Source organism: Mastacembelus armatus, chromosome 19 (assembly GCF_900324485.2).
Source record: "Mastacembelus armatus chromosome 19, fMasArm1.2, whole genome shotgun sequence".
Taxonomy (NCBI): Eukaryota; Metazoa; Chordata; class Actinopteri; order Synbranchiformes; family Mastacembelidae; genus Mastacembelus; species Mastacembelus armatus.
Genome location: NC_046651.1, coordinates 8,076,374 through 8,103,142, shown reverse-complemented (window position 1 = coordinate 8,103,142; position 26,769 = coordinate 8,076,374). Strand labels below are relative to the sequence as shown.

The 26,769-nt window shown below is 39.5% G+C and overlaps 6 protein-coding genes, 1 long non-coding RNA gene and 3 other non-coding genes across 10 annotated transcripts; 5 read left to right on the top strand and 5 right to left on the bottom strand.

The window, feature by feature from the left end:
* Positions 1-170: 170 nt before the first annotated feature.
* Positions 171-5,039, top strand: lcmt1 (leucine carboxyl methyltransferase 1). Its single transcript, XM_026316437.2, has 11 exons — positions 171-553; positions 747-838; positions 961-1,082; positions 1,231-1,307; positions 1,998-2,059; positions 2,166-2,268; positions 2,930-3,050; positions 3,161-3,262; positions 3,916-4,007; positions 4,473-4,570; positions 4,790-5,039. Exons 1-11 carry the CDS (start codon positions 468-470, stop codon positions 4,810-4,812), a joined length of 978 nt encoding a protein of 325 aa, XP_026172222.1. The 5' UTR covers positions 171-467; the 3' UTR covers positions 4,813-5,039.
* A 54-nt stretch (positions 5,040-5,093) lies between these two features.
* LOC117152783 (uncharacterized) lies at positions 5,094-7,433 on the bottom strand. Its single transcript, XR_004463341.1, has 2 exons — positions 7,247-7,433; positions 5,094-6,761 (listed from the first exon to the last, which is right to left on the bottom strand). It is a non-coding gene; the product is annotated as an uncharacterized LOC117152783 (long non-coding RNA).
* LOC113136008 (aquaporin-8-like) lies at positions 5,955-8,841 on the top strand. The gene is given in 5 exon segments (XM_026316439.2): positions 5,955-6,299; positions 6,613-6,739; positions 7,253-7,461; positions 8,030-8,164; positions 8,454-8,841. Coding segments are annotated over 5 exon segments (828 nt in total). The 5' UTR covers positions 5,955-6,027; the 3' UTR covers positions 8,539-8,841.
* A 2,464-nt stretch (positions 8,842-11,305) lies between these two features.
* aqp8a.2 (aquaporin 8a, tandem duplicate 2) lies at positions 11,306-13,799 on the top strand. The gene is made up of 5 exons (XM_026315574.2): positions 11,306-11,648; positions 11,806-11,932; positions 12,578-12,792; positions 13,322-13,456; positions 13,586-13,799. Exons 1-5 carry the CDS (start codon positions 11,389-11,391, stop codon positions 13,629-13,631), a joined length of 783 nt encoding a protein of 260 aa, XP_026171359.1. The 5' UTR covers positions 11,306-11,388; the 3' UTR covers positions 13,632-13,799.
* Positions 13,800-14,011: 212 nt separating this feature from the next.
* On the bottom strand, positions 14,012-15,588 carry hbae5 (hemoglobin, alpha embryonic 5). Its single transcript, XM_026315279.1, has 3 exons — positions 15,115-15,588; positions 14,347-14,554; positions 14,012-14,205 (listed from the first exon to the last, which is right to left on the bottom strand). Exons 1-3 carry the CDS (start codon positions 15,207-15,209, stop codon positions 14,077-14,079), a joined length of 432 nt encoding a protein of 143 aa, XP_026171064.1. The 5' UTR covers positions 15,210-15,588; the 3' UTR covers positions 14,012-14,076.
* trnai-uau (transfer RNA isoleucine (anticodon UAU)) lies at positions 14,659-14,752 on the top strand. Its single transcript has 2 exons — positions 14,659-14,696; positions 14,717-14,752. It is a non-coding gene; the product is annotated as a tRNA-Ile (tRNA).
* A 1,443-nt stretch (positions 15,589-17,031) lies between the features above and the next one.
* Positions 17,032-18,178, top strand: LOC113135324 (hemoglobin subunit beta-1-like). The gene is made up of 3 exons (XM_026315258.1): positions 17,032-17,444; positions 17,569-17,791; positions 17,971-18,178. Exons 1-3 carry the CDS (start codon positions 17,353-17,355, stop codon positions 18,097-18,099), a joined length of 444 nt encoding a protein of 147 aa, XP_026171043.1. The 5' UTR covers positions 17,032-17,352; the 3' UTR covers positions 18,100-18,178.
* Positions 18,179-20,376: 2,198 nt separating this feature from the next.
* On the bottom strand, positions 20,377-22,246 carry hbae4 (hemoglobin alpha embryonic-4). Its single transcript, XM_026314732.2, has 3 exons — positions 21,931-22,246; positions 21,353-21,557; positions 20,377-20,625 (listed from the first exon to the last, which is right to left on the bottom strand). Exons 1-3 carry the CDS (start codon positions 22,020-22,022, stop codon positions 20,497-20,499), a joined length of 426 nt encoding a protein of 141 aa, XP_026170517.1. The 5' UTR covers positions 22,023-22,246; the 3' UTR covers positions 20,377-20,496.
* A 1,461-nt stretch (positions 22,247-23,707) lies between these two features.
* trnai-uau (transfer RNA isoleucine (anticodon UAU)) lies at positions 23,708-23,801 on the bottom strand. Its single transcript has 2 exons — positions 23,764-23,801; positions 23,708-23,743 (listed from the first exon to the last, which is right to left on the bottom strand). It is a non-coding gene; the product is annotated as a tRNA-Ile (tRNA).
* Positions 23,802-24,589: 788 nt separating this feature from the next.
* Positions 24,590-24,683, bottom strand: trnai-uau (transfer RNA isoleucine (anticodon UAU)). Its single transcript has 2 exons — positions 24,646-24,683; positions 24,590-24,625 (listed from the first exon to the last, which is right to left on the bottom strand). It is a non-coding gene; the product is annotated as a tRNA-Ile (tRNA).
* Between the last annotated feature and the right edge of the window lie 2,086 nt (positions 24,684-26,769).

Sequence of the window (26,769 nt, the reverse complement as noted above, 5' to 3'; positions counted from 1 at the left end):
CATGCTGACCTGCTCAAATAAACAATAACCAGAATCAGAAAAAAAATAGACAAATTTACGACGTGAAACACAACAGAGGCTGTGTAGCTGTTTGAATTCATGTGTAATAAAAGTGATGCTTTTAAATTGAAAAATACTGACCGGATAGTTAATGTTTACTTCCGGGTGGATTTAGCCGTATATTTTTAAGAAGACAGTCATTTGCCAGTAAAAATATTACTTCTTCGCTATATCATGCTCGATTTGGACCAAGTCGTTGTTTGTTTGTTATACACATAGACCTGAGCAACTTGACGATGCTCACAGGTTATTGTTATTTCTGCCCGTTTCGTTAAATAAGTCCCATCTGTCAAATCGAGCTAGCCAGTTAGCTTGCTGCAGCTAGCCAGAGTGAAAGCAGGTGGGCGAGATTTTGCAGCGCCAACAGTTTTCATGTTGACCCCCTAAACACGGGATCGGGATCACTGATGGCAACTCGGAGGGCCTTCACAGACACAGATACTTCCGATGAAGCAGTGAGGGCGACGTGTGACGATGCAACCACATGCAAAAGGTAACAGGGTTTAAAGCAGGTCACGAGCAGCTGCCCATGTTTTATTATGGGGCGACGTGTGTGGATCCTACCATCAGGACCAGAAATAGCGCAGAAATCTGCACATATATGTAGAGCTGGGTCTTTGTTTCACAGCGTCGTTTGATTTAATGTTTATATCAAAGATACTGATTAATGAAACCTCATTTTCTAGGTTTGCTACCAGTAAAGGCTACTGGAAGGATCCGTATATCCAGCATTTTGCGAGATCTGTGGGAGAGCGGAAGGCCCCTGAGATCAACAGAGGCAAGTGACGCAGTCTCCTGTTTTAAGCATGTTGGCATTTATGTTTCCATCAGCAGCTGAATGAGGGGGCTCATATCTGTTACAGGCCACAGGGGCATCATGAGCATTTTCTCATTCGACAGGTTACTATGCTCGTGTCCAGGGGGTGAACCATCTCCTGGATGCATTTATAAGGAAAACAGAGCGTGACTGTCAAGTGATCAACCTTGGTGCTGGACTGGACACCACATTCTGGAGACTAAAGGTATACAACACTGCAGTCAGGTTTTTATCCCCAGCTGAGCATCGCTCAGATATAAATGTAATTTTAAATATCATAGTTGATCCTGTGTGATTTGACTTGTCTTCTATACTATATATGCAAAAATCTTTACTGTGTGTGTGTTTTATAGGATGAGAATCTACTGCCCAGGAAGTTTTTTGAAGTTGACTTTCCAACAGTTGTGGCCAGAAAAATACACAATATTAAGTAAGACAACCATGTTATTGTTGTATTTATATTTATCCATAATCATATAAGTTTATTTTTATCCCATGAAGTGTGTGGCACACACACACAAAAAAAAAGCAGCCACAGTTTTCATGTCTAGATGATGAGCTCAGGTTATGATGAGGATGAAGGATTAATTGTCTTAATTTTCTGTTAGTGTGACTGTTATTGTAAGGATGGACATTAAGTAGTACAAGTGTACCATGTTTTTCTCTGCTGCTCTGGCGTTGCTATTGCAGTGTCAGGTTAAGATCTGTAGAGGGAGACAGGGCTCATATGTTCACTGTTACTGGAGGCCGTGAACTGTGTCACATCAAACTGAGATGTGTGTAATATCTGTCCTACCACCACTGATTTAAAGTGGTGCACAAAATATTAGTAACTACCTACAATGTTGCACAGTACAGATAAATCATTTCTCTAAAAAAGCTTCCATTAAAAAAATATAACCTACATGAAGGATAATTTAATTGATATTATATGACATTAGTTTTAGCGAGGTGTAACTATTATTATTATTGATTCAAAAACATGATGGTCTTTGGTGCTTTTGAGACAGAAAACAAAAAAACATATATTTTAAAAAGCCTTAAAAAACCTGTACTTTAGGTTCATTGTTAATATCCAGTTATGGTTATGAAATGTAATGGTGTTATTTTCTTTGACCAGGACAAAACCACCCCTGTCTAAACCAATCATCGAAACCCACTCTACAGACTCTTTATTACTAGGTACTGAATGAATACAGCTATTACTCATTATTACATGTCATTTCAAATGGGTTTAAACATGAAATATTCTTCATCTAATCTCTTTTTAAATGTGTGTTTGTTTTAGATGCCCACAGCCTTGACTCAGACCATTACTGTATCATTGGAGCAGACCTCAGAGACATCTCTAATTTGGATGAAAAACTGAAGAAATTCCAACTTAACCCAGAGTATGTGATATAAATAGCTGATTTCAGCATTATATTCAATATCAGTCTTGCTAAGGAAGAGTTATTTTCAGAAGAATGTAGAATGTCCGTCATATTGCTCCCTATTAGCTGCCTTTTTTTCTTTTTTTAAGAACTGAAGTTTATCACTGTAGGACACTCTAGATAACACAGCGACTCTGCAGTACACAGTGTCTGTATAGCAATAGCGGATATCATGTTTTATGTCTGACGCCTGACACCACAAGATACCTGACCGACTGTCAACCTCCTGCATGCTTAGTATGTTGAAAGCAGTTCTGTTTTTGCCGAATGTGCTGCTTTAAGGAGCACAAAAAAATCATTTTAGATAATCTATGCAGAAATAATTTGAGATTATTATTACTAGTTACTCTGAAAGTTAACACTTCACAGTTCTTATTGGTTGTCGTGGTGTAAAAAACAAGTCCTTAGTGTAAAAGTTGTGGCTTGTTTCCATCACCAAGAAGGTTATGTCTGTTACTCATTGAAGATATCACAAAAGCTTTAATGATGTTTTGTTAAAAATTAAAGGGCTCTGGTGACTAAACAGACTGGTGACTGTTTTCTTTGGAAGCGAAACAGTGTCTCTGAGGGTTTTCTGGTTCCAGTATATTGTGCTTATGTGAGCTGTTTTTATCTCCAGGTTACCTACACTGCTCCTGTCAGAGTGTGTGTTGGTCTACATGACGCCCTCCCAGTCCTCCAACCTGGTTCACTGGGCAGCAGACACCTTTCACACCGCCATGTTTGTCAACTACGAACAGGTAAACAATACCAAATTTATATTTATATAAAAACATCTTCGTGCTGAGTAATAATTTGGCTTTTTGGAGAAAACACATAATTCCATCAAGTCAACACTGTGTGTCTCCAGGTGAACATGAGTGACCGATTCGGCCAGGTGATGATCGAGAACCTGCAGCGACGACAGTGCACCCTGGCAGGAGTGGAGGCCTGCCAGTCTCTGGACTCTCAGGTAGCCTCTTGTGCATACACTCTACAACAACCCTGAGTGCACCCATGCGCAACCTCATAAGCAATATAAATTGACTCTTAAAATATCTCACAGTAATAAATGTTTTTTAAGGTGAATGGAAAACAGGTTAGATGGAAAATATGGGCCCCATAGTACAACCTTGGTGCAAGACAGAAAGGCTTATAAGAAGAAAAGAGCTTCCCTCAAAATGGCTCAAAACCACAACATTAAACTTTTGCAAAAAGCGTAAGACCTGACGACTGTCAGCATGAAACCAAAATAAAAGTGTCTGAATTGTACTGGATCCAGCATGTTTAATATGAACCTGACCAGGACCCCAACCCTGTGAAACATGGAGGTGGGAGTGTGCTCATATGGGGCTGCATAAGTCCAAAATATGTAGGGGAGATGACATTTATAGATGGTAATAAGAATCTGGCTAATTATTTCAACACATAACCATTGGAAAGTTACTCAGTTTTGTTGTATACTTTAACTCATTGTTTCACAGCTAACAAAAGAATTACAGCCTTACAATCTTGGGGTTTAATATATTAGAAGAGATTATGGACTGTGGGCTAGCTTTATAAGGTGAGTTCCTCACATTCATGAGAGTATCTGCATATCATGCCACTAATGTGTGGTGTTCACAGAAAGAGCGGTTTCTGAAAACTGGCTGGGCACATGCTGATGCTCTGGACATGATGACGATCTACAGTGTGCTCCCTCAGGATGATGTGGCAAGGTAATGCAGGCGTTACACTGCTCAGCACCTAACAAGGCCCAAACCTAGCTGTACAAAAACTGCATATATTCTCCACTGTCACATCCTCACTGTGTGCTCCTCTTGCGCAAAGGCAAAGGCAAATTTATTTGTATAGCACCTTTCATACACTACGCAATTCAAAGTGCTTTAAGGGATGCTGCTTTATTTCCATCCATTGACAGAGCACACAAAGCCTAAACAAGCACTACCCTTCTTTATTTTTTAAACGTACAAAGTTCAGCTTACTGGTCACAAGAAGGACTACTCAGCATGTGGAAACAGTTGCATAATGTCAAGCCTTGCCTTGATATTTTATCAGGATTATCTGATGATGCAGATAAGCCTAATTTATTAACATCCCCTAACTTTATGGATGTTCTATACTAAATTACTAAACTCACCTTCACTCTTTACACGTTTCATGTTTTCTGTTATTCCTTGCAGAATTGAACGACTGGAGTTCCTGGATGAGAAGGAGCTGTTGCAGCAGCTTCTTCAGCACTACAGCATCTGCTGGGCCACCAAGGACAAACTTAATCTGGGTAATGCACAAATATATTCTTGTTACATTAAAGGCTCTGTTACACAAATGACTTGATGTATAAGCTGTAGCAGCAAATTACATCTGGGCCGTGCCTGGTCACTATGGGGCCACGCTACCTGCCAGTTTATGATATAGTGCTTCTCTCATATGTTACATTTTTACCTGTTTCCACCCAACAGCCCAGTTTGAATGTCTGGTGGTCATGTTGTTTCCTCAGGTCTGGCTCAGTTGGCATTTTAGCTGTACAGACATAAACGTACAGCAAAATCAACAAGTGGAGAAGATGCGTAAAAAAAGACACACTGGGAAAGAGGAAAACCATATTATCCGTCAACCCATCGTCTGGGAGCTGTTCCAGTGTGAAAACTCCCTGCATCAGTGGAACGTGGGAATCCATGTAACCAGCTAGGTGGTAAAGATAAAAGGTTATTAGACAGAGAACTGTGAAAACGTTTGTCACTACACTGAATTACCACCAGTAAACTGGCTTATCGTTTTTTTTTTGTTTTTTGTTTTTTTTAATTTGCTTGCAGGCATATTTTCTTCTGTGATTAACAATCACTGAACCAAAAGTCATTTGAAAATCTGCTCGCCTGTGTTGGAGATTAAAGAATGTGTGAAGCCTGAAGAATTCCACACATTATATGTCCTTGTCTGGTTTTTTATGTCCCCTTTCAGTTTTACGTATTCAACATTACATGATCCTCACATGCATTTTCTGGAAAAACCATGCATGCAAAAGCTATTGTCAACCTGCAAGAAATGCATTACATGCAGCTAGGCGTTCATTTACAATTGCCTGTTAATGTTATCTGTCCATGCTCCTAGTTTTCAAACTGGTTTATTATTATTTTTGATTAATGCCATTCAAGTGCTGTTGAATAAAAATTACATTTTAGGTAAAATTGTTTTGTCCTGTTGCTTAATTTACTCCTGAAGTTCATAAAAATGGCATTTAATTGTCAGATAATTACAGTTGGTGTCTGTGCCTGTTTAACATAATGCAGATGTTTCCCTCTGGATGGACAAAAGCTAGTTTAAAGGCTGAGTGAATATGGGACTTACACAGATCAGCCATAAGATCATGAGCAGAGATTTGAACAAATTTATGAAATTCCTAAATGGAATTTAAAAATCTTATGTACAGTAGATCTTCATTACCACTGAGCTCTGGGCACCCAGGTAGTATCAGCCAAGCAAAGTAAGTGTTACAGCAGCAGTGATAGGACTCCCATAATCCTTATCTTATATCTGTATGATTTGTTCTCTGACACCCAATAACTGGTGTAATAATTTTTATGACCTTGAGTGCCAACAGTCTTTGGGGTATATACACACTATGAGGAAGGTGGAGCATCAGATAAAGTAAATGTGGATGCACATTTACTCTTTGTGCAACATCCCAAGAATGGCTCATATTCATCTGACCACCAGAGAGAGCTTTTCCAAATCAGCATGTCAGGGGCAGAAGCCAAGACAGAGGTGTTCACAGTAACTGAGATCGAGGAGCCAGCACCGGACGAAGACGCGAGGAGCACACAGACGAAGAGACTCGTATATGAGCATTATGTACAGCCCTGCCTGGCTGAGCTGTTTGGCACCACCCTGTTTGTTTTTGTGGGGTGTGCATCTGTCATTGGAAATGTGACGAACACTGGACTCATCCAGCCTGCTGTGGCGCATGGACTGGCCCTGGGAGTGCTCATCACGATATTTGGGCAAATCAGGTAAAGACCTGAGGTGACAGTCTGTTGTGTGCTGTATGTGTTGGAGGAAATTTCTTATTTTTATCGTATAACACTTCCATTATATCTTGTTGATTGTACTTTATCTCCTCCCAAAATCATGTGTAAGCACAAGACTTCGTACGTTTGATGAAAATATTTAAAGTATCAGTGAATTTGCTTTAACATGAACAAGCTTTTTAAGTTGGCAACCACAACAAAGTAGGCTTTATCAACAATAATTTCTTAATACAAATGCAATACGTGTTGTTCATATGAACTTACAGATGCACAGTAAAAATCATATTTATTGCAGTGGGGGGCACTTCAACCCTGTGGTGTCTCTGAGTGTCTACCTGTGTGGAGGGATGGAGCTGGTCCTGCTGGTGCCTTACGTCCTGGCTCAGATGCTTGGAGGAATGATTGGTGCTGGTCTTTCCAAGGTAAGAAAATTCCTGTGGAATTCTGCCAGGATAAAGACAGAAAAATGAAATGTTAAAAATACATATGTAACTTCATATCTAAAATGTTAAGACATTGATTAAAAATGTCAGACACTGGAACCTCTGACTTGGGCAATCAGTCCACTCTATTTTTCTTGGGTCAGATATTTGCTTACAGGTCATGAATTCAAACTGGTTTGGCTCATTAGTGCCACCACTAGTTTATTTTGTTCACTGGTATCCTTATCTGACCCCTGTTAATGTTGGCCAACCATACTCTATGGCTGTGGTTGTCTGTTGTCATCTGCTGTTATCCACTATATGGGGACTTTTTAAATTTGGCACACTTAGGTGCATTCCAATCAGGAAAACAAACACAGTTTATGCACACTCTCAGGAAGGTTATTTTGCTTTGTTGGAAATAAAATGTAAATTCACTAAAACCTATTCACTTCCATTAAGTTGATCATCCACTTGATGATTTACTGTATAATCAGTTCGCTTTACCTTCAGGCGATGTACCCTCTTGACTGGTATGCTGCTTCTCTTGGTGGATCCCTTCACCCTCCCATCAGCAGTCTGGGTAAAGCTACTCTGGCATAGGCAATGATGACCCTAATCCTCACCATGGTGGTGTGCATGGGGGCCGTGAACAGCCAAACCCGCTCACCATGGGCTCCTTTCTGCATCGGCCTCACTGTTACTGCAAACATATTTGCTGGGTAAGCAAAAACTGGAGGCGAAGCTAGAAATTATTATCCAAACAGTCATTCCCAACATCAGCACTATCCCATTTATGTCTATCGGCCCTCCAGACAACAACAGTTTCCAGGACTTTACAGATATACAAAAAGAAAGTCTAATTCTGTTTAATTAATCTAACTTAAATATGCTAAGTTTAAAATGCCTGACCACACCTATATTTATTGCCAGTTATCAGATAGATACTAAGGTTTATTATTTGTTTTATTCATTACCTCAGCAGAACTGATTGACTGTCCAGGGCCAATTCTGATATAACCTTCACACATCAGCAGGACATAATTGTATTATAGCCTCCCTCAGAGTCTTCTATTAAAAAAACCCCGGAGCCACAGAAAACACTGTACAGGTTTTCTCACAGGCTGAGTAATATTCCTTATGAGTGGAAAAGTGAGCTTTAGGTGCCAAATTGGTGGATTGCTCCTTTAAATGAACACATGCCAGGCTGTGTGTTTCCATGTCACATTGTTGAATTACATCACTCTATTCACCAGCTGTTTCAGAGATGTGTTTTGCTTGTTGTTCCAGAGGGATGGTGTCTGGTGCCTGTATGAACCCTGCCAGAGCCTTCGGTCCTGCAATGGCTGCCAACCAGTGGAACTATCACTGGGTCTACTGGGTTGGTCCCACCTGTGGTGCACTGCTTACTGTCATCTTGATCAGGTACTCCACCGATTCATAGGTATTTTGTAGTCACTATGTGGTCACCCTGTAGCCTTTTTGCTGTTATTTGGTCATTGCAAGGTTGTTTTGTGTCTCGGTTTAGTCCATGTGTCTTTTTCAGTGAAATCTTACAGTTGACGGCCAGGCTGGTCATTAGGTTCCTGGGTCTCTACCTGATTGGCCTGTTCTGCAATCTGTCTGTTATTAACATGCAATGAAATCATACCGAGTGCTATTGTGAATCACAAATAATGATGACTTGACTAAACTAAGTGTCATTGTTTTGTAGGTTGCTGTTTGGTGACCAGAAGACTCGAATTGTTTTGAAGACAAAGTTTAACGTGTTAAAAATGAATGAAGAGAGGACATCATGACTGACTGACGTTCATACATTATCTGACTGTTCACTCAAGTGTTTTATTTAAATTTGTAAGTGAAATGTGTGTAGATGTATTTGTCCTTGGATCAGCTATAATTATTGGCTCTTACACTGTGACGTGTGTTGGACAATTCAGCAAAGATTTTGATGATGTGATAGGAATCTGACAGCTGCTACTAACTTGGACATGACAAGTCCTGAGATGATTGATAATAAATTTCATGCTTCCACTTACATACAAATGATCACACTTCTTGATATCTATTAGCAGTGTTTTTCACTCATTGTTTGGGTCAAATCCTGAACCAAAAACCCTGCTTTGACAGGTTTATTACCCAGGAAACTATACAAGGACGGAGCAATGGATTCCACAATAAAGCAAGAGTAGATTTAGAAGCTGGTGTTCTTTAAATAAGCTACAACATTTAGTTTCCAATCACTCTACAATCTAAATCTGCAGACAAATGTGTCATGTGACTGTCATTCTACATAACATTAGATGGGTAATGCTGATGCAGTGCTGCATAACCAGTATTTTGTGATATGTAATAAAATAAAATATAAAGATGGCGGTGATGACTTCATTTCAATCCATACACCACAAATGATGCTATAAGGGCAGCAGTGTTATTTTATGTTATCTCACATGCAGGTAGACAGGTGTATAGATAAGTCTGTCTGGTTTAAACTTCAAAGTGCTGAATCAATTTTTCTCAGGTGTGGTTTATAACAGCATCAACACCCCCTCTCCCTTTTTCCACAGGACTTTACTCAGAGCTAAAACCACTGCTCCTTCAGCCTCACCCAATGAGCTTCAGCTGTATTACCTCCCACCTACTAGCCTGTTTTAGGCCAGTCAAGCTATTACTATAACTAACTGAAATAACTGTTACATATAAATGGTAATCATTGATGGACTCTAAAACAATGTGCCTTTGGAAACAGACACATTATAGCCCTCACCCTCCAACCCTAAAGTTCCTACATAGGCTCAGCATTGTCAGGGTGTTTTCACTCATTGTTTTGGTGAGTGTCCTACAGAAACCCTGCTTTGATAGGTTTATTGCGCAGAAGATTATACAAGGACACAATAAAGCAAGACTAGACTCCTGAGGTAAAACATGACAGTAAATTACAATGGTGAGCTTTCTGAACACAGATATACAATACAATATGTATCCATGAAGAACATGTATCATCAGCTGTGCACCCATGAGCAGTGTCGTACCCTGTTCATGTGTTGAATGAATTCATGAAACTCTGCTGAACTAGCCTTTTTTTTACCACACCAGAAAAACATTTCCAAGTACTTTACTTTACTTGGAAATGTTTAGTGTTTAACACTGAAAGACAAGCAGCAAACTTTCCTTGTAGCAAACCATCTGCACACTCAGCTGCTTCTGCCAGAGGACACGTTAATAATTGGACATTATGGCAAAGCCTAGTGCTAGTTAGGCTATTAGCAACTGTTTTAGCCAGATGTTTAAGACATCACTGAAAAAATGGACATCTCATCTTGGTTTTAATTAATACTAATGTGGCTGTTTAGGCCCTAGTCTCATTTTCTCTTGTTGTTTTTCTTTTTGTGGCAATGGGTCATTTTAAAAGTTTACTGGTGATGTAGGCAAAGGCCACATGTTACATTTTCATGTTAAATTAGCTTGACAAATGTGCTTTTTTTGTTTTGTTTCGTTAGGGAGATAAAATAAAATTGTTTCTGACCACTCTGCCAAAGTAAATATCAAATATATTCCAGCATGTGATTTAAAAGTTAGCCCCTTTAGGCTGGGGACAACTGAAACCGTGTTGCCCCGACGCCCATGGCGGCCTATCACATACTTAGTGTGCAAGCTGCGTTAAAGGTATGTGGTAAAATGCATAAATTGATGTAAAAGTAATCAAACCAATAAAGTAAAATAAAGTAATCAGCCAATAAGAGAACGCAGAGGGATCTGCAGACAAATGAGTCATGTGATGAGTTATTCTACATAACATCAGATGGGTAATGCTGATGGCAGTGCTGCATACCCAGTATTTTATTGTTGTAAGTGGCTGAGGTGCAGGTAGATTTTGTGCAATGGTTCAATGTTTTTTTTTTTTAATCTTTTTGCCTTCCTTTTGTGAAATGAACTTTAGAGAAGTCAGTCTTCAGTGGAAGTTATTGTTAACCACCAATATACAGTATGTCGAAAAAGTAAATATGTAATAGAGTAAATGATAAAGATGGCAGTGATAACATGCAGGTAGACAGGTGTATAGATAGGTGGGGCTGGTTTAAACTTCAAAGTGCTGAATCAATTTTTCACAGGTGTGGTTTATAACAGCATCAACACCCCCCCTTCCTTTTTTCCACAGGACTTTACTCAGAGCTGAAACCACTGATGATAAAACCATGACAGTAAATTACAATGAAGAGTTTTCTAAAACAGCTATATATCCGTGATAACACCATATCATAGACTTTGATGCTATAAGCCAGCATATTCATGTTTTCCATCAGCAGCAGTAATAATTTAATCTTGACCTTGGAAACAGAAGAATGTAGGTCAAATATGAAAATCTAGATATATTTTATAAAGATGCATTTTCTCTTATTTTTTTGTAAATGCTACATCTGATCTGTTAAATTGGTGAAGCTGTTTCCTTCATTTGCCTGTTCTGTGTATCTGCGTGCATTTTCTGATGTTGCAGAGCTTTGAGGTCTCACGGTCACCAGTTTTATGACCTGTGATGCAATTCCAGTTCAGTGTGTCAGCTGCTGCTGAAGATTATAACAGGACGCCCTGAAGCCTTTATCTGCACACTCTGTCAGGTGTAGGTGCGCAATCATCCTGCAGAAGCAGCAATGGGACTTGAAAAACTGGAAATGGAAGACACAGACTCAACACTGATGGAGAAGGGAAAGAAGCAGCCTGAACCCAAACCCCGCAACAAATATGAGACAATGTTTCAGCCCTGCCTGGCTGAGGTGGTGGGAACCATGTTCTTCGTTTTCATCGGCTGTGTGTCCGTCATTGAGAACGTGCCAACAGCTGGACGGCTGCAACCTGCCCTTGTGCATGGGCTGGCTGCGGCAGTGATGGTGGCGGTTATGGATAACATCAGGTATGTTAACTTTGTTTAATCTAAAGAATAAAATATTATAATAATATTATCGCTTTCACACTTTGGCAGAATTACTTTGTACCTCTTGCGTAATGTAATTTTTTGAAAGTTTAGCTTTCATTTTAAATCTTTTTGCTGCTTTTGTTCCTTTTTCCAGTGGATCCCACTTCAACCCTCCCTTCACTATTGCAATCTACCTCTGTGGAGGGATGGAGCTGATGATGGTGGGGCCATATCTTGTCAGCCAGCTAATTGGAGGAGTGTTAGGAGCTGGAATGGCCAAGGTAATCTGAAAATCAACCAAATAGTGCACATTCTAGGAAACAAAACATGGATATTGTTGGCATTACATCAGTTTGTAATTTGTTTGAAAGTATGAAATAATTGTTTTTACCACACATAATGTGTTTAAATAGAGGTAAATACAAGTCAACTCACTTTAGCTGACTTTAGTAAAGAGTGGCTGTTACTCAGGAGGTTGACCAGGTTGTCCAGTAATGGAAAGGTTAATGGTTTGATCCCTGGCTTCTTTAGTCAAGTGTCCTTGGCTAAAACTCTGGACCTGTTCCTGTTCCTTGTGGTTGATCCATTGTTACATGAGTGTGTGAGTGATTGTGCATGTGAATGGGAAAATAATAGTAAGTGCATATGAGTGGAGAAAAGTCGTGTATAAATTTATTTGTTGTTCATTTTACAAATACATCATTCATGTTATGTTCAGTAAATCAAATCTAACATGATGTAGCCTTTAATTCCACTTAGTTAATAACATGTTGTTGCATTTAATTTAAAGATTGTTTCTCATTTATTCAACCCACTTTTTTAGAGCTGGTTGGCATAACTAAGTGACATAAATGCAACATTTCATTTGGACATTTAAACTACTACGACATTTAAATGACCATAAATTCTTCATTTTCTTCTTGTAGATGATGACCCCTCCAGAACGCTACAAAAACGCCACAGGAGCAGCTTTTGATATCCTCAAGTCAGAGAGCCAGCTGTCCAGAGCCATCTTCGGGGAGGTGGCCATGACCTGCCTGGTGACCATGGTGGTGCTGCTGGTGGCGGTCAATGGCAGGACGAAGACCCCCCTGGCTCCTTTCCTGGTGGGCTGCACCATCATCATCAACATCCTGGCAGGGTGAGACCACAATGCAGTGCGTGTTTGATTGAGTCTGCACCTTGTGTTAATCATTTACATCAAATTAGATTTAAAAGTCACCACCTTCCCTTAAAAAACCATAGCAAGTGACTGCATCAGGATAATGTCAGAGCCACATTATCACCGAACTGATAACTGTGAGTTAGGCCTGTTTCAAAGTAAAACTGAAGTAAGTCATGGCTATGGTTCCTCTTATCAGAGATAAAGAGAAATTATTTTACATTTTATTTATATGAAAAAAAGAGAAAACCATTATTTTATAAATTATGACTTTATACAATAGATTTCAAGTGTTAATTCATCTTTTGTTAAGATTTAGGCCTAACATTGGAAATGTTTTTTAATAAGCTAGATTAAAGAAATTAGATTCTAGTTCAACTTTTTACTTTTTTTTTCATGACAATTTAACCTTGTGGTTTCAGCTGCTACAGTTGAATGAAGACATTTTGAACAAGCCGAAATTTATTTATTCATTTATTTATTTATTTTATTGTTGGTGATGGTGCAGGGGTGATGTGTCAGGAACGTGTCTGAACCCCGCCAGAGCTTTCGGTCCAGCTTTGATGACCAACTACTGGACCTACCACTGGGTCTACTGGGTCGGTCCCATAGGAGGAGGCCTGGTGGCCGCTGCTTTGCTCAAGTAAGACAAACAGGATATGACTGGATGGCGCGATTGAATAAATTAATGAATAAATAATTTAATCTTTTTTTTTTTTCTACAACAGACTCAAAGCCTGATCTACCTGTACCTGTCTATTTTCTGTTTCAGGCTTATTCTTGGTGATAATAAGCTGCGAGTTGTTATGAAATCATAAGAGCATCTGTCCTGGTTCGTCTGTCAAACTGGATGCTGCTGTTTTCTCTTCTCACAGGCAGCTGAACTGCTTCAACACAATGAGTCTAGAATGGGTCCAATAAAAATCTTTCTTGTACATGTGCAATTTTAACAAATGCAATAAAATAAAATGGAAATACATGTAAAATCTGTGTTTTCTAATAAATTCATTGTCATGTAACATAGCACGTGGCAGCTCCGCACCGGCACCACGCTGATTTTGATGCGCTGTGTTGCTTAAGACCAAATCTTAAACTCCGCCTATGCCCACCTGTACTGTGCTTTTTTTAAAGTATGAAATATATATGAATAAATAAATAATGAGAAGTTGTGGTTAGAAGACATAAAGACACAGTGGTATCACTTTGGGGCGGTATGCAGTTTATTCTTTCTTAGGTGACAGACAACCCCCTGCTGCGGGCATCTTAGCGGTATCTCTCCGAGAGAGCCAGGGCCACGTTGGTGAGGAATTTATCGAAAGCGACGTGGGCCTCAGGGGTAAAGTCCGAGGGGAACATGGAGGCGATCACGACGACCACGCACTGACCCAGGATCTGGGGACAGAGGACAGGATTTTATCCCAGCTCTAAAGCTGACACAGCAAATACGTGCACTGACAGCAGCTCCTGACATTTGTCATCACTGAAAGCAAGAAAGAAATCTGTGTGTAGGGATGTCAGTGACTCCTGTCTCACCTTGAAGTTGGCCGGGTCCACTCTCATCTGGAAAGCGTGTTTCTCGCTGAGCTCCAGCAGGCCGTTAGTGAGGTCGTCAATCTTGGACACAGCCAGACCGATTCCGCCTAGTACCTTCTTACCATGGGCCTTCACGGCGGCAGAGCCGGGATTCAGGTCAGGCCAGTGGGAGAAGTAGGTCTTGGTTTGCGGATAGATGGTGAGCATCCTGTGGACGTGGAGAGGAAGTTGAGCTGAGTCAATCAAACTCTCTCACTACTACAGATAATGACTTTACATCCTTCATATTTAATGAGACTTGTGAAAATCACTGTTCCAGTGGCGCAATCGGTCAGCGCGCGGTACTTATAAGACAGTAACCTGCAGAGTGATGCCGAGGTTGTGAGTTCGAGCCTCACCTGGAGCAGCCACTGTTTGCCTTTATGTTAAAGTAATAGTCTACATACACTGTTTCTGACCTTACCCTCCACAGTATTCTCATTTAGTGCACTTTGATTTTCACTACTCTAGTGCTTATCTCTTTATTTGTAAGTTACAATGAATTCAGGTGGTTTCTAGTCGATTTAAACTGTAGAAGTAGACAAAATGTTCAATAGGTGACCTGATTGCCTTAATAGTGCGCCTAAACAAGACAATAACAGTCATACATTTTGGTGCGCTAACAGTGGCACAGCATCAGGGATGGCTGTGACGTGCGCCCTGAAGTAAAATCATGTCATAAATCTACCTCTGATTGTAGTTTGAAATACGGATAAACGTGACACTTACCTGCCAAGAGCTTCAGCCCCTATAGCATCAATGGACTTGGAGACTTTGGCCCACAGCGCCTTGACGGCAGCCTTGTCTTTCTCCGACAGACTCATGTTGGTTTGGTTCTCTCTCTCTTCAGCTGGTGATCTCAGGTTAGTTTGGACTTCTACTTAAATTCAGTTTGCTCAAAGGTCACACCCACGGCAATGGATGCCAAACCGCGTCCTCTGACGCAGGTTGGACCCTTCTTCCCCCGTCTGATAGAACCTTCAGTGGCATGGTGCCAACCAGAGATGTGGTATCACATCGTGGGCGTCAGTTGATAAAAAAATAAATATGACAATTTGCGTGTAACGAGTCCCGGTTTTGTGGGCGGATGGTTTGTTATTAGGGAACTTAGAGTTTCTCCTGAAGTTTAAGACTCCAGTCTCGGGGGTCAAACGGGTACAGTGATGTCAGGGGCAGACACAGAGGTTTGACTAAGCAGCTTCCCTTGTGGATCAGTACAGTTTAGTCTAAGTCTAAGTTAATGTCAATAAACCTCAAATCAACAGATCAGACGAGCAGCCTTTCACTTTCACTGCGGGGGATATGCAAGATTTCATTTCCCATTTCAGTCAAACCAGTGGATATTTGGAAGAGGTGTGAACTTTGTTGTGCCATGAAATTAAGCTCAACCAAAAAGGCAAACTTTTCAAAATAAAGCGGTATTTTGATTCGGAAGACTTTATTTATCATTTTATTAGCACATATGGCCATAAAAGCCTGTGTAAAATAACGATAGACCAAAGCAAAACTCAGTATTTGTGTGTGAGGAGTTACTTTTGCCAAGCTTTGTTTAACTATGGCCCGGGTCATTCCATCAGATGCCTGTGAGAAAATAAGTTTGAAGTCTTTGTTTAAGTCCTGATCAAGCACAGTTTGAACTTATTTTATTGTCATATTAAAAAAAACGTGTTAAAAATGAAATAGCCAAATTAGAAAAATCGTCAAAATACTAAATAAATCAATATCAAATGTATATTCAGACATCTTATCATGTTTCAGCTGCAGAAGCCGCTTAAGATTTATCAGTGATTTCATTATTTAATTCGAAGATTTTTTTGGCTCTGGCCATAAATTAATTTCCTATCAAGGGGAGGGAATAACGCCTGTAGGCCTTTATCGTGACGCTCAAGCGTTTTCTTAATCAAAACAGGTTTGAATTTGGGCGCAGGGCGCTGGGTGGAGGGAGAGCTGCTGCAGATAACACCGGTGTGGTTTTTTAAGATAAAACTCATGCCATGAAACACTCAGACTGGTTGGCAAACGCACAAATATTTGAGTGAACTTCATGACTTTTAAAATTAAGTCAAGTAAGCATTAACATTATTTTTCATCATTTAAAAAAAAAAAACAACAACTCGAAGTTAATAATGAGCCTGTGTTATTGATAGGCTATAAATATTATAGAAATAATGCAGGAAATCAGGATTTTTAAAGTTTATTTTATTTTATTTTAATTTTTGTAATTTTGGAAATTCTTTCAGAAGTAAAATACAGCATTTATGGATTTTTATACTACTGCTTAAATCTAGGTGTCTCTCCTCGGGCTGTTTTTACTGAAATATTAAGACTAATATATTATAACAATAAATCACAACGAAGTTAAGTGTCTAAGAATTGTGCTACTGAAAATGTACCATCTCAATAACCTTATTACCTAATAAACCTTATAACGTTAAGACACGAAGTTAAATAGTTTCAGATTCAATGAATGTTCTGAGAAGTAAAACCAGGGCCTGTCCTGCAGCTTAGATTTGGTTACATGGTTAGAATGAACACTGAAAGATTTAGTTATTTATTTTATTTCAAAGCTAATGAAAATATTAAACGCGTTGCAAAAGCTTTGAACAACCATTTACAAGCCCAAGCTCTTTTCCAAGTTTTCTGACACTGTGGTTAAGTGAAGTTCACCTTGTGTCTCTACGGTTTTACCCGGGAACACATTTACTCTATATCTACTTATTCTGGCTAACAGCTGACCTCAGTCTAGAAATCTGTAATAGGCAGCTATTATCCTAAACCAAATTCAGAACATCCAGAAAGTTCTGGAGAAGTCTGCGCTTTATCTGAAACGCTTCATCTCCAGCCTATCACAGCTACTTTCTCCTTCAGGGCGGGGGGCCTATGACACATTTAAATAGACGAGGGTCGAGATGAAGCTCTATTCATCCTTTCGTTTAAGCCTGAACACGAAACGAATCAAGAGCAACCATGGTTGTGTGGACTGAGCAGGAGCGCAGCATCATCACCGGCATCTTTTCCAACCTGGACTATGAAGACGTCGGCCCCAAGGCTCTGATCAGGTACGGAATCAATCCCTCCTTAAATACAATGAATTATGCATAACCCCTGAAAAATGCACAGAGCTTCCATCCTCTTCTGGTGCCTGCTGACTCGTTTCCAACTCATCCGTCTCTCCCCTCTCAGGTGTCTGATCGTTTACCCCTGGACTCAGAGGTATTTCAGCTCCTTCGGAAACCTCTACAACGCTGATGCCATCAAGACCAACCCCAACGTCGCAGCCCATGGAATCAGGGTGCTGCACGGCATGGACCGAGCTGTGAAGAACATGGACAACATCAAGGCCACCTATGCTGAGCTGAGTGTCCTGCACTCCGAGAAGCTGCACGTCGACCCCGACAACTTCAGGGTAAAGTTTCATCAACTCGCACTTTGTCATTTATTGAAAAATCACTTTGTAGGGGGGATATACTGTACAACAATTACAGAAAGGGCTGCCACTGATACCAAATGTACTCAGCTTACTACTGTGAACTAAAAAATATAAATATATATAAGGCATCTAATGATTATTTCCTTTTTGAATAGCTGCTGGCTGACTGCCTGACCGTCGTCATCGCCGCCAAAATGGGAAACGGCTTCACCCCCGAGACACAGGCCGCTTTGCAGAAGTTCCTGGCCGTAGTGGTGTCCGCTCTGGGAAAGCAGTACCACTAAACGCAGCAGTGTCCACACCGGGACATGTGATGGAGACGTAACGTCCGTTCACATTTGTGTCTCCTAAACAAAGAAATAAAGACCCAATTAAGCAAAGCTTTTTTTCTCTGGGTGTGTCTTTGTATGCGTGCGTTGCTTTTGTGAGTGCGTAATTACGCACGGTTACCACATTAGACCGGGTGTTGGTAGATACTGAGGCAAAGGCAGAATTATAGATAAGTAGATCATAATTATATTCTGATGGGAACAGATATCTAGTCACTCAGACAGATACATAGCACCCAGTCAGTGAACGAAAAAAAGGACTTTGTAGTACTGAATATCTTACAGACATTCAATTATTAAAGCATATTGGTTTGTAATTTCGATATAGCTTTTGACACACCGGAGCCCTGTCATATTACAGTAGTAAATCCCTCCAGTGTTCTCTATATTGGCTAATCTTTTTAAAGTAAATAATATAGGACTAAACTCAGTTGGACTGAGGCTACAGCTCAAGGCAGATAGGAGCTCAGACCCAAAGCAACCTGACACCCGGGAGAAAAACGAAGCAAGAGAAGATTGTAGGAGAGAAAAATGTCAATGAGTTTTATTTTAAAACATGGTTATGTTGTAAATTTAGCCAGACAAACACTGCCCAAGTTTATTCTGCTTCCCAGACAGCATGAAAGTTTTCAAGCAGGTGCAACTACCCGTTATAACCAGCAGGTGGCTCTATATGTCTCTGTTATGAAAGTAAGCTTCAGGAGACCTCTGTCTGGACAGTAGCAGAAGAGACGAACCCTGAGTCATGTGACTGCTCAGCTGTCAATAGAAGACTGTGTCAGGACTGGACTGACAATATGTTTAGAGGAAGGAGTGATCACATTTACATTTACATTTACTGCAGCTGGAAACATGTTTCTATATATGCAGCTCTAATTTATTTCTTTGTGCTTTTCAATTGTTTCTACACAACTGTAAGACTAATATGAATATATGAACTGTTGAAACTGCACAATCGTCCTAATACACTGTACAGTCTATTTATTTAAATAAAGTCGAATAAAATGTAAATGAGCAAAATACAGTATGAATATTTAACCACAAATATAATAAAAAATAATTGTATAGCCTGCTAACAATGTATGTGTATGTAATGTGTAGTGGCTGTAATTGTGTACTTTTTATTCATTGTTTAATTTCAAAATGATAGGCTATATAAAATTCTATCAAACCAGTCATTTTCCACTGCAATCAGGACAACAGATTATACTTTTTCTCAATAATTACCCAGTATAACTTAATCTTCAATATTTTTAAGGATAAATAGTTTTCTCCAGGTACTCCTGTTTCCTCCCACAGTCCAAAAACATGTATGTCAGGTTGATTGGTGACTCTAAATTGTCCATAGGAGTGAGTGTGAGTGTGTGAGGTTGTTTGTCTCTATATGGCCCTGTGATGGACTGGTGACCTGTCCAGGGTGGACCCCTGCCTTCCACCCAAAGAGAGCTGGGATAGGCTCCAGCAGATCCATGTGACCCTGGATAGGAATAAGTGGGTATAGATAATGGATGGATGTATGAATGGATAGTACTATCTGCAAAGGATGAAGCAACCAAATATCATATAGGCCTACAATAAATTCAGTTCTGTTATTTGTAACAAGCCAAAGTGCTGGAGAATGGGTTGTAAATTCAGTGTGTTATGATTATTTTAGTTGTGGATAGACCTTTATACACCACGTTGCTTTGCTATGTGTATATTAATGGAGCATCTCACCCATTTCCATCTTGGAAGGGTCAGGCTGATCTGTGGCCAGTTCAAAGAGTAGAAAACACCAGACTTACGTGCTACTTACAGGTGTCCTGATTAAAACCTCCTTAATGGCACTAACATGGTGTGTGATTTGTGATTTTACAGATGACTATCTACTATTTTCTGATAGTCTAAGCTGCCATTCATGCTGGCGTAAGTTAGTTAACTCACTATCCTTTGGGGACCACAGACAGCTCCAAATTTAGTACAAGTGTATTTCTTTGCCAAAGATACTTCATTACATAAACACGTCTTTATTTAATACTCAACATCATATTGTGAGTCCTGTGAGACTATATTTTTTATTGGATCTATTTCATATAGAAAAACACAGAAACATGTGTAGCACCTGAGTCACAGCCATAGACAGGGTTTGTTCAGACAGACTCTATGTCATATGTTATATAATATGACCGACTCATTTGCATAATTAAGTTCTTAAAGGTGTTAAACTGTAAGAGAATACAACAAAAGGCCGCATATTAATGTGACATATTTATTATTACAAAATATATATAACAACTACATATACATACAAATATGTCAATATACTGTAATATAGTGTCATAGCTGCACTTCCTAGAAACATGTGGCCCAGTCTCATCTGTATTTCTCAGCGAGCACAGCTGCGAAAGCTGACAGATACTTGTCCATTGCAGCGTGTGCAACCGGTGTGAAGTCTTCCCCCAGGTAACAGGCCAGGGTGACGAGCATACAGTGTGAGAAAAGCTGCGGAGGATTCAGTATTTTGTTACTGACAGAGAACTGATGAAGGGTAAACAAAAAGTCTGCGTGATGCAAATTATGTCTCAGTTTCAGAAGTATGAAAAATTGCTTTCCCAACCTATTTCAGTTAAGTATATTAGAATAAATAGAGACATGGAGATTGTGTCTGCTTAAAGGTAAACTAGCTTGTACTGTGCGTCATCTAAAAAGGTTGGTCGGTTAATTGTTTAGTGGTTTAACTTGAAACAGAGAGGACTGATATTATTATACCATGGGGAACAAATAATGCTCTCAGGTCTGTTCATCTTTAATATATGACCAAAATCATTTCAAAATGGCCAAAACAAGAATAAAAATAACATTTTCTGTAGCAATTTCACTGTAATGTAAATGTAAATGTTCATTCCACACCAGAGACCCTGCTCAAAATCCTCTGACAACAGCATTGCAGCAGTATAAGGAATGATGTTTCCAAAGGATTATATATAATCTCTGATTTTCACTGAATACTGTGTATTCTCCTATGTGAGAAGAATATTAAAATTATGTATTTCAGATATTAATGTATTTGTTGGCCACTATTGTACTTATAGAATTAACACATGCAGCACATAGTAAAAAAATATGCCTGGCTATATATTTGAAGCATGCCACATTAGACTTCATTATAAAATCTAATTTTATTGATTTATTTTATTTTATTTTATTTTATTTGTCTCAGGACATGCACCTTGAAGTTGGTCGGGTCTATCCGGAGCTGATAGGCATGTAGGGTTTGCAGAGGAGCCAGGGTGACGGTCAGCTGGCTGATGTCTTTTGCTCCTTCTGCTATGGCCAGAACAATCTTCTTCCCATGAGAGAGCAGGTGAGCAGAGTTGGGACTTATGTCTAGATGGGAAAAATATGTCTTGGTACCTGGGTACGAGGCGAACATCCTGTAGAAGAAAGACAGAGTGAAATGAATGAATCTAGATTTCTGACAGCAGCACTTTAGTGACTAATAAACCAAGAACCTCATGATCACTGTTAAATAACACATGGAGATTGACATTGGTCACTTGCTGCTTCCTGTTGCTTCCATCATCATCATCATCATCATCATCACAACTGGCATGCACGGAGCACTGGCAACACCTTGAAACCAGTGAGGTTTGAAGATTTAGGAAAGTAAAGCACCAACATCATTTTCATTCCTTTGCATTTTCTCCATGTGCTGTATTTAATTCCTTTATTACTGATTAGTATATTTCTACCTGCACTTCATTTCAAGACACACAAAGTTTAGATTTTGTAAATTAATGAACCTACCTAAGAAGCGCCTCTGACCCAATATATTCAGCCACAGGAGTCAGACTTTCCCACATTTCTGCAATTAGCTCTTTCTCCCTCTTTGAGATCATTGCACATTGAGCAATAAAGGCCTGGCTGTCGCTGAATATCCGGAGCGCAGATTAGGCGATAAAGATGTGCGTAAAAGGCGTTAATCAACCATTTTATTGAGGACTTCGCGCTGTTAACCGAAATGCAGACGACGTTTATGAGAAAAGGAGATGAAGTAAGAGTCCCTTCAGTGTGGAGAAAGTGAGATGTAATGGTTCAGGTCTCAGGAACTGTTTTGTTTCCCTCCTCTATGTTATCGGACAGCAGCCAGGGCAGGGTGGGGGCAACCACACCAGTGCACTATCTACCGCTGTGCATGCGTCAAATGGCATATGTCATTAATATAGCTCACCCAAAGTGCAGTTGGAGTTTTTCCGATGGTGGTCCCACTATTTATTTTTTAAAAATTTTTTCAATTTTGCATTTTTTAGTGCTATGTCTGTTCCAGGGTTCTTTAATTTGAGCTAATAAGTAAAAACGTAGATGAATGACATGTATTTATGTGTTTAATATTGATGTCATAGTTAAAACAGGTGGTGTATTCAATTTATTCAAAGGTGTTCCAATCTGACCCCACATGTATGTAAATGGGGAAGGACTAATATATAGAGATATGATCAAGTTCATTTTAATGCAGGGCTGTTGAATTGGATTGCATTAAAGTGTGTAATTTTGCAGTGGGTGTGACTCAGATGCTCCATTGCAAAAGATATTTTGCAGTGTGGAGAAGGTTTTTGTTCAGATAAATTCTCTGACCCACTGCTATCTGCAGCTCCATGACATGTTTGTCAAAGGACAGTGGGTGTGAGGCCAGTCTGCACCAGATAGTTTACTGCTGCATAGGTCCCAGAGAACCTTTGGCTGGTGTTTGCTGTTTCCTGTGAACACACAGTATGTGTCCATTGAAGCCATGCCATTGTAAAACCAGTGAGGTTGGCTCAACAATAAGGTTCATGGAAAGGGATGAGTTTTGAGGTGTCATGTTCACTATTAGCTGAAATAATGGAGGTTTTCACACAGGTCCACTCTCCAAAGCCCAACCTCAAAATCACATAGCAACTGCTGCATAATGAATTTTGTGGGGGTCTGGATACCCAGCCTTGATTATAAGTTTAATTTGAAGTTGCAAAAAATATACCAATAAGTCCTAACTCTCAGATGAATCTAACTGGTAATATGTGTTACATTAAAAGCACCTTGAAAATAAATGCAGTGTTTTGCCTGTAAAACATTTAAAAATATTGTGTCCTGTTGATTTGAAGCGTTAGTGATATGCTGAGGGATGACTCAGCACAATGAGGGCATCTAAGCCCTCCTAACAAAAAAATGCACAGTCATGATTTGTGTTACATTAAAGTAGGCAGTCACACACTTAAACTTTATTAAATGTTCAGTACTTCATTTGATTTTTCCAAACCTTAGAAATATTCTGTTCTATTGTGCTACCAAACATTACTAAACTGATACTGATTCTGTTTTTAAGGCATATTCCTATAATAATAATTATAATCACCACTTCACCACCACTTCACCTGCTGCAGGTAAAACTCCATTGATCAGGCTGAAAATCACAACCTCTATCCCTGTATTTAGACATCTAATTTACCCACGAGTAATGTGATTATGAGGATTAAGTTGTGACTGGGATTGTGTCTGTTGAGTTATGCATCTTTTTACATTGTTTGACCATCATGGAAAACTTCACTGCTCCAGGTGAGGCTCGAACTCACAACCTCAGCATCACTCTGCAGGTTACTGTCTTATAAGTACCGCGCGCTGACCGATTGCACCACTGGAGCCTGATGAGTGGGTCCAATTGGATCTGCTCCCAGGCTGAATTTGGGTGAAGTTTTGCTGGGAGGTGAAGGTTAGGGAAGTGGTCCCTCCCTGACAGAGTTAACTAAACAGGAGAGCCAGGACTCTGCAGTCTGTCCACATCCATATAGTCCTGCAAACTGGTCTCATCAGACCCCATGTGAAAACAGTTGGTCCTCATAAGGAGCTGTTGATGTCATTAGCTCAGCTCCTATATATGACACCACAAGAGGTCACTGTGTGTGAGGTTTAAGGATTTTCTGATCAAATCTATTTACTTACATACAGTATATACTGACCCTTGTCTGGGTCTACATTAGTCCATTCATCAGCCCTGTTAAAACCTAGTTCCTTCTTAATTTAAACACTTTCTATTACATCTCAAGGTGGCAAAGGTGGCACTGTGAGATACAATGATATCTAAATGTTGTTGGATTACTATGAAAGTCATGAAGTCTGATTATTCAATAAAGGTTTATTTCATATTAAACAAAAATCTTTAGATACATTTTAGCCCTATAACTCTATTAAACATGTAGGATTGTTACTTTAAGGATAAAGATAAAGTTATATTCTTTTGAAGTTTTAGTACAAGTAACATTAAAAATGTGTAAATCTCTCACCCACATTGATAAGCCACAAAGTTTACTTCGTGCAGCTACATGTTGTAATCAGTTTGTATGTGATATGTGTCATTTAAGTTGGGACTGGGATTGTGTCTGTTGAGTTATACATCTGGTTTACATTGTTCAACCATCATGGAAAACTTCACTGCTCCAGGTGAGGCTCGAACTCACAACCTGGGCATCACTCTGCAGGTTACTGTCTTATAAGTACCGCGCGCTGACCAATTGCGCCACTGGAGCCTGATGAGTGGGTCCAATCAGATCTGCTCCCAGGCTGAATTTGGGTGAAGTTTTGCTGGGAGGTGAAGGTTAGGGAAGTGGTCCCTCCCTGACAGAGTTAACTAAACAGGAGAGCCAGGACTCTGCAGTACAAACAACATTAAAAATGTGTAAGCTGAATAAGATGACAGTAAGAATCAATGACACTATATAAAAAGGTAAATTGATTCCTCATTTGAATGAACAGATTTCTGTGTAATGTTAATAAAAATTTCCTCAAGCATTAAGAGGCACCTTGTAAATTTCTTCTATTTTCTGCCAACACTGATTAGTCACAAAGCTTGTTTTCTGCAGCTATGCATTGCAATTAGATTTCACAAAAGGTAAGCAGCCCTCTGTGTGTCTGGCACATAATGTGACTCTCACTCAGCCTGTAACACAACAGAATTTCAGGAAATAGGGTTAGAATAAACTCTATAGGCTATTTGCTTTGGTGTAGCTTCATGAGTATGTGTGAAGTGAAACTTAGATCAATCATGTTTATAATAGCTTGGGCCCAGCTCCTTTCAGTATGGTCCCATTTGTCAGAAAGCTTGCCAGTACTGCTTCCTGTGCTGGCCTCCTACAGAAAGAGGCTGGGTTTAAAGAGATGCAGAGCTGCATGCAACCAAGCAACTAAACACTGCGCAGGAAGAAATGTGGTCTCTAATTCTCAGAAAACACAGAACGCACTTGCACTTTACCAGTTTACACAAACACATGCTTATACACATTCACACTGGCAGATGAAACTATTCACCATAAATTGTGACTTCTGTCAAGGAAAATTTCAACACACTTCTCCCGACAGCTTGAGTTATCATCTACATTATCTGTGAGGCTTATTCCTATTAAGGGTCGTGTGGGGACTAAAAGTGCTGCCCGGGTACGTCTCATTGAGATTAAATAATCAACTGACTTGGATTAAACAAGATGACTTGTCTTTTTAATCAGTACCAGATTATCTGATTTTTAAATGTATTTTTCTACTTTGACACTTAATACAGATACAATTTCTTGGTTTTGTCTGTGGTTTCTAGTCTTGATGCTAAGCTAAGCTAACTGGCTGCCAGTGGTAGCTTTATATTAACCATGCAGACATGACAGTTGGGTTCATTTTTTCAGCTGAGTCTGCATAATACCGATCAGGTTTGCTTCCCAAAACTTAAAACTATTAATTTAAAGGTAGTAAACACATCTCAAGTGTAGCTAGTAGGAATACACACCCAAAAATAAAAAAATTCTTTTAGTGATTTGATATTTACAAATGAGACTATAGGTCTTTTCTAAAGTGAATCCAGTGCTGCTTTCTATAGAGAATATGCTTGTGACCACTTCCTGTGGTTGATGTTTAAGTGACACCAGCCATCTGTGTATTCTCTGTATACTCTCAAGGCATCCTGTGACTTGTCAGGAAGAGACTATATAAAAATTCTAATAGTCCCTGTTGTGTGTTTTTTTTTGTAACTATCAACAACCACCCCAGGTTTAGTGATATTTGATTTAGATTCTCCCTTTGGCATAGAAAAAACTACAACTCCCTCCCACCGAAATGGCTCAACTCTGCAATGATTTGAAGCTGAATATGGTAATGTAATGATCATATTTATGCAGTCCAAATATCCACATTAGGGTTCGGATTATTATGGTAATCAAAACAAATTGTGCATCCTGCTCTCCAACCTGCTTTCCATTTTTAAACTTGAAGATATTAATTTTTTTTTGTTTTTGTTTTTGTTTTTCAGTGTCACGCCTTGTTGCCTACAGAGAGGAGAGATGAAATGATAGAAGAAAAGCACATCGTTTCTCTTTTACATATGTGCACATGCCACAGTGCACAAAACCAGACTCTGTCAAAACTAGCAATTTCTAAAAGAGACAGTGAAGTGGCGACAGCATCCTTCCACAGATAAACAACACAATACTGTCAAAATGGCTGCAGGTCGTTTTTTATTTCTAAGAGTAAATATTGCAGATGTTCAACCTAATATACAGGAGTGCTTTGTCTATTTTTATTTTGAGTTTTTAAGTCAGACTACCACCATTGCTGATTTAATTGTAAGCCAAG